The 6805-nt window shown below is 39.0% G+C and overlaps 2 protein-coding genes across 2 annotated transcripts; one reads left to right on the forward strand and one right to left on the reverse strand.

Annotated features, from left to right (window-relative positions):
- The first annotated feature begins 457 nt into the window (after positions 1 to 457).
- Positions 458 to 2707, forward strand: LOC105227527 (integrator complex subunit 11). The gene is made up of 3 exons (XM_011206888.4): positions 458 to 908; positions 961 to 1935; positions 1998 to 2707. The coding sequence occupies exons 1-3, from the start codon at positions 695 to 697 to the stop codon at positions 2600 to 2602; spliced, it is 1794 nt and encodes a 597-aa protein (XP_011205190.1). The 5' UTR covers positions 458 to 694; the 3' UTR covers positions 2603 to 2707.
- Positions 2682 to 6429, reverse strand: LOC105227526 (serendipity locus protein H-1). The gene is made up of 4 exons (XM_011206887.4): positions 4992 to 6429; positions 4758 to 4922; positions 3535 to 4694; positions 2682 to 3472 (listed from the first exon to the last, which is right to left on the reverse strand). Exons 1-4 carry the CDS (start codon positions 6164 to 6166, stop codon positions 2886 to 2888), a joined length of 3087 nt encoding a protein of 1028 aa, XP_011205189.2. The 5' UTR covers positions 6167 to 6429; the 3' UTR covers positions 2682 to 2885.
- Between the last annotated feature and the right edge of the window lie 376 nt (positions 6430 to 6805).

Here is a 6805-nt window from a genome sequence, read left to right on the forward strand (position 1 = left end):
CAACAATTACATTTAAACATTTATAAACGTATTATTTTATTTCATTACTTATTTGCTGCTTGTGACCTTTTGCCAAAATTTTTTTATGAAACATAAACCATAAACTGCACGCAAAAACACGACCACGGCAAAGACAGCAAAGATTTGACGAACGAGTGAATAAGAATAAAAAGCGAATGCGAAAAAAACGGTGATGGCGGCATAGTTGCCACTACTGAAAACCAAATCCAAATCAATTGGAAATGTTTGGTAACGAATTGCGTTCCTATGGGTTACTTTTTTCCATATTCTGAGAATTTTCATTTCCTTTTAGATATCAGTTGAATTTGAGCATTGTTTGCATCTCATCTTTAATAGTTCCGCCATATTTTGAAATTAACCTTGACCCGATCGTGAAAATTGGTTTTTTTTAGTTAACAATAGATCATCTTTTTTGTTAACAAAGTATGTGAGCACCCTAAACATTTGTTTTGTTTAAATTGCGGCTAATCTATATGCGTGAACATAAATAGCGGAAAGTTTTTATTTCATTGCATTGTTTTTATTATATCCATTGGCCTTAAAACTACAACTTTATCAGGTGTCTTGTATTTAGTGTTTTAAATATTTATGCCTATTTCTACCAGAAAGGATCCATTAATTAGATTTGTCACTTCAACGAATAAGTACAAAACAATTGATTTGAGTGGGAACAATGCCAACTATTAAAGTAACACCATTAGGTGCTGGTCAGGATGTTGGACGCAGTTGCCTACTATTATCAATGGGTGGTAAAAACATCATGCTTGACTGTGGTATGCACATGGGGTACAATGATGAACGTCGTTTCCCTGATTTTTCATATATCGTCCCAGAAGGCCCAATAACAAGTCACATTGATTGTGTGATAATATCACATTTTCATTTGGGTAAGTAAAAAGAAATATTAGATGAAATGTATGTAAATTTGGGTGTTTGCAGATCACTGCGGTGCCCTCCCGTATATGTCCGAGATGGTAGGCTATTCCGGTCCTATTTACATGACGCACCCGACTAAAGCTATTGCCCCCATTTTATTAGAAGATATGCGAAAGGTGGCTGTGGAGCGCAAAGGCGAGTCAAATTTCTTCACTACACAAATGATAAAAGATTGCATGAAAAAGGTTACCGCTGTTACATTGCATCAAAGCGTTATGGTGGACAATGAGTTGGAGATCAAAGCCTACTATGCCGGCCACGTGTTGGGCGCTGCAATGTTTTGGTTACGGGTCGGCTCACAATCGGTTGTGTATACGGGCGATTATAATATGACACCTGATCGTCATTTAGGCGCTGCATGGATAGACAAATGCAGGCCGGACTTGTTAATTTCCGAAAGTACATATGCTACAACTATACGTGATTCAAAACGTTGTCGCGAGCGTGATTTCCTTAAGAAAGTGCATGAATGTGTTGCCAAAGGAGGAAAAGTGTTAATACCTGTGTTTGCTTTGGGTCGTGCCCAAGAGCTTTGCATTTTATTGGAAACTTATTGGGAACGAATGAATTTGAAATTCCCCATATATTTTGCGGTGGGTTTGACGGAAAAAGCGAATACCTATTATAAAATGTTCATCACATGGACCAACCAGAAAATACGTAAAACGTTTGTGCAACGAAATATGTTTGACTTTAAGCACATCAAGCCATTCGATAAAGCTTATATTGATAATCCCGGAGCTATGGTCGTATTTGCTACGCCAGGTATGTTGCATGCTGGTTTGTCATTGCAGATTTTTAAGAAATGGGCACCGAATGAAAATAATATGGTTATCATGCCGGGATATTGCGTTCAGGGCACAGTGGGTAATAAAATTCTTGGAGGTGCAAAGAAAGTCGAATTCGAAAATAGACAAGTGGTGGAGGTAAAAATGTCTGTGGAGTATTTAAGTTTCTCGGCGCATGCTGACGCTAAAGGTATGTGCTTAATATTTATTTTTGCATATAATGCTCAAAATATAATAAATATCTACTTCCAGGTATTATGCAACTAATACAAAATTGTGAGCCCAAAAATGTGATGTTAGTGCATGGCGAGGCTGAAAAAATGCAGTTTTTACGCACCAAAATAATGGAGGAGTTCAACATTGAAACTTATATGCCTGCAAATGGAGAGACTTCAGTTATTTCCACACCTGTAAAAATTTCAGTCGATGCATCCGTATCTTTGCTCAAAGCAGAAGCCCGCGTATACAATGCTCAACCGCCAGATCCAAAACGGCGACGTCTCTTACACGGTGTACTTGTTATGAAAGATAATCGTATTATGTTGCAGAATCTAACCGATACTTTAAAGGAATTCGGTATTAATCGTCATGTGATGCGCTTTACTTCCAAGGTGAAAATGGACGATCCTGGCCCCCGTTTGCGTACGGGTGAAAAACTTTTCGCGCTGCTACAAGAGAAATTGGTCGGCTGGACTGTTAGCATGCAGGAAAGTTGCACGATTTGCGTCGAAACAGTTGAAATCAAGGTTGAGGAAGATGAAAATGATCCGAAACATAAAACCATACTTATAACATGGACTAATCAGGATGAAGATATTGGCGCTTACATATTGAACTTGCTGCAAAATATGTCTTGATTCAAAAAAATTCGTGTTTTTCTGTAGTTATTAATTTGTCTTTATATACACAAGTAGTAATTTTTGAGAAAATAAAAGATTTTTAATAAAATACATATATATGTATGTAGGTATTTTTATTTTTGTACGAAAATTGTAGAAAAAACTAGTTATTTTGTAGCATATATTAAAGTTTTTTTTTAAAAAGGTCAAGTCGCACTGGAAAACTCATCTGTGAATTTTGTACGAAAAGTAAAACAGCTGACTAGTCAAGTGGACATTATATACTCCTATCGTTGTCGGTTTAGGTGAGCTTCGAACGCCCCACTGGCGCTGCCGACGGCGAAGCAACTACGTGGGCCGTTATGCTCTTGCCATGGAAATATCTGGCATCGTTAAGAGCGGCATTGGAGGCGGTGGAACTAACATTTGCTGTATTTCCAGCTGTTGAAAATAGCAATGTATTCACGGAGGGTAATTTTTGGTTTGTTGTAGACTGCGCCAGCAACGGCATTGTGGTCATCGGATGTAAATAGAAATGGTTGATAATCGCTTGCGTAGTTGTTGGCAAGGTATTCGTATTCACCGGCACAATATGCGTTGTGGCTTGAGGCAACTGGTGTTGTAAATCGGCGGCAGTTTGGTGCGTCAATGAATTATTGAGACTAGTTACTACTTTTGGGCATTGGCCGTTTAGCGTAAATGGATCTAGCCCAAAGTTATTGGCACCATCAGATGTCGTTTGCATATTGTTAATATTATTTATGTGCACTGACTGCATCATAGGCAAGACAGACGGTGTTGTGGACAGTTCGATCGATGCTGGTGAAGAATACGGAGATGATTCTAATGACGAACATAATAACCGCTGATTCATGTCTTTTAAAGTACCTGAAATATAATTGCAAATTGTAGTAGAGTTAGCTAAAATAGCATCCAGAGAAAAAACCTACCATGATCCTCTTCTTTAATGCGCGTCGAAGACAAGTCCACAGGATCGAATTCACTTTTTATTTTAAAATGCAGCGCCGCTGTAGCTTCCGACGATGAGATCGCATTATCGGTATCTATGGAAACAGAGGGCTGTCCCACATACAAGCCGCATTCTTCCATTTCCAGCGCCTGCTCCATAATGAGCTCTTCAGCCGAAGTGATACTCAGGTCGGGGAAACCACTGATTGCACATCGAGTGTCTGTTAGTAACGATATGCTCGCTTGTGAATTGAAGATCGCATCTGCTTCGGTATTTTCACGTTTTATAGAAGACAACAAAGCTGGTGTTGTCGGAATAGCTTTTTGCACTTGTTTGGGTGACGGTTGCTTTCGCTCACGCTTTGGTTTAGCCGTTTTGCTTGTGCCAATTTTATTTAATGTGTTGTTTAAAGCGCCAACTGCCGTTGTTGGTTTCAAGTGTTGTGACATTGACATCGGTATCGAAGTCATAATATTATTCGCACGCGTCACTTCGGTTTTAATGTTCGCCGATAATGTGGATACCGCGATTGTTGGCAAGGGATGGTCATCTCTAATCGATACTAGTGGCGGCGGTTGCGGCGCGGGTGCAGCCGGCACTGTTGGTGTTTGCTCCGATTTTTTCTTGCGTTTAGATGCTTGAGATTTTGGCGTTGACGCGTTGGAATCGACTGGCTTTAGATTTGGCGCAGATGACACTTTATTGTTGTCGTTTGTAATAGACTTCGTAGTCACTGGCTCTGTGTTGGCCTCGGCGGCCTTTGCTTTAGCCGCTTTGGTGGACTTTTTGGAACAATAAGAGGGAATGTTTTCCAAATGCTCGCCGGTTTTATGGTCGACTTTGTGCCGACGACGTGTATGTTTCAGCCAGTTCGGAAAGTTGGTGAAGTCTCTTGGGCAATAGTTGCATTTGAATGGTCGTTCGCCAGTATGTATATTAGAGTGCTGTTTCAGCTTCGAATTACTTATGAAGGATTTATCGCAGACGTTACAAGCGAAAGGTCTTTGCTCGAGATGCACTAGGTTATGCACCTTAAGACAGCGCTCTGTTTTGTACATTTTACCGCATTTTTCACAACGGTACGAGCGGGTTTGTGCATGATATTTTTGGTGTCTTTGCAAATGTGAACGTTCTTGAAACCTTAAAAAGAGAAAATTTTGTAATTTAAATTTTTTCCCCAATAATTTTAAGTTTTATATTTACCTCTTTTGACATTCCGGACATTCGTAAGGCTTTTCAGCAGTATGGATACGAGAGTGATGAGTCAAATTGATCTTTTGTACAAATTTTTGGCCACATATATCACAGCCATATTTCTTGTTATCACTATGGATTTTTCGATGCATCCACATGCTGCCCAATTTAAGGCTAAGATGATAATGAAAGAAATATTTGTATATTAATTGGTGTATATTAAGCGTGTATAGAAATTCTTACCATTTTCCACATTCGGGGCATTTTTTCCAAGCATCTTTTCGTGGATCTGTTGAGCGATGCGTTTTTACATGTTTCTTTAAAGCCGCTTCCTGTTCAAAATCGTTATCACACACCGGACATCGGTAGTGCACGCGATGTCCTACAGCCTCGTGTGTGGCGTATTCGCCTCGTCCCTGAAGTATGAGACCATCACAGTCCAGGCACTTAAATACCGGTTCGGCAGCACTTGTGCCGCTTTCTTGACTACCAGATTCTTTTTTACCTATACCAACTGTTTCAACCTTTGATGTTGGTACTAAATTATTACTATTACTACTACCACTTGGTGTATTGTCTTCAGACATTGTAAAAATATTGAAACTAGATGATGAGATCGATTGGTTGCTACTGACTACAACATGATTGGTGGGTGCACTTTTGATATCGTTTGTTTTATTTTCAATTGTTTGGATATTATCCACGGCGGCGTCGTCTATATGGGTTGCATTCAATTGATATGCTCGATCAATTGTGAGGATTTCATTTTTCAAATCGCGTTTAATTTTTTCTTTTGACGAGCACCTTTCAGCTTGTCGTTGGTAATCTGCTTGATGTGGTTTTATCAATAATCGTTTTAACGGTGATGGTGTCGGTGGCGGTGCTTCGGGACGTAAAAATGTGCCACTGAAACTATGTTGTGGTTTCTCCTCTTTTATTATTACACCGCCCACAATTTTGGCATCTATACCACTACTACATAAATAATGCGTATCAAGATTTTTTGTTTTACACTCGTAACTAGCATTTGGTAAATCGTCAACAATGGAACTGTCATCGAGGCCATCATCACTTAAACTGGCACAGACCAGTTGGTGTTGCACATCATCACTAGCATTCGTCAATTCAAGGTGTGCATTTTGCGCGCTTTCATCTAAAACTCGCCAAAAATCCGTACTGGATAGACTGTTAGTGGTGGCCAGCATAGCGGCCGAGTCGCCGCTTATGGTGACGCAGGCAGATAAATCGATGTCTAGCGATTCATCCTTAATATTTGAATCAAAATTATTTAGACGTAGAAGTGAACTTAATATTTCATCGTTAGCTCCCAATTTGGTAGGTGTGTTCGGTGCTATATTTATTGGCGCTGATCTCGGTTTTCGCGGCATTTTTTTGCTGCTTGGCGCTTCTTCTGTCATTCTCGTTTAGACTGTGCGCTCCACTGTTGTTGTTGGTCAAGAGGTTATGCGGTTTTTTACACCTCGCCGTGTACTAAGAGCTTTACAAACACAAAACACACACAATTCACTTAAGCAATACGTTCATAGCACAAGGCGTTGCCTATATAATCACAACAATTAAGCGCCGCTTATAAAAGAATTTCACAAAAATTAACTTTAATTACGGAATGACGCCTTGTTTATTTTGCACACATACGGAAATGTTTGGAAAGTGTTTGCTGCAAACGCCATTTTGACGAGTGCTGCCAAATGAAATTGGTTGTGGCACAGCAATGCGTTCGGCAATTTGATGTAATAGTAAACAGCTCGGCTTAAAATTGAAATGTGGCGTATAAAAACGTGCATTTAATATTATTTATAATAAAATTTTTGCGATTACTATTTAAAATTGTTAATTTGTTAATTAATAATATGTTGTTTTATTATAATACTGTTTTATATCAATGCTTGAGTTATGCTTTCGGCCGAAACAACTTTTTTTGCGCCTGAAAGTATGTTATGCTAAGTTATTGGTCTTGCAGGTCAAACATATGTTTATTTTATATACGGATATGCGCATTTTATTAGCAATATTTTATTTAATGAAAAATTCAATTA

This window comes from Bactrocera dorsalis, chromosome 5 (assembly GCF_023373825.1).
Source record: "Bactrocera dorsalis isolate Fly_Bdor chromosome 5, ASM2337382v1, whole genome shotgun sequence".
Lineage (NCBI taxonomy): Eukaryota > Metazoa > Arthropoda > Insecta > Diptera > Tephritidae > Bactrocera > Bactrocera dorsalis.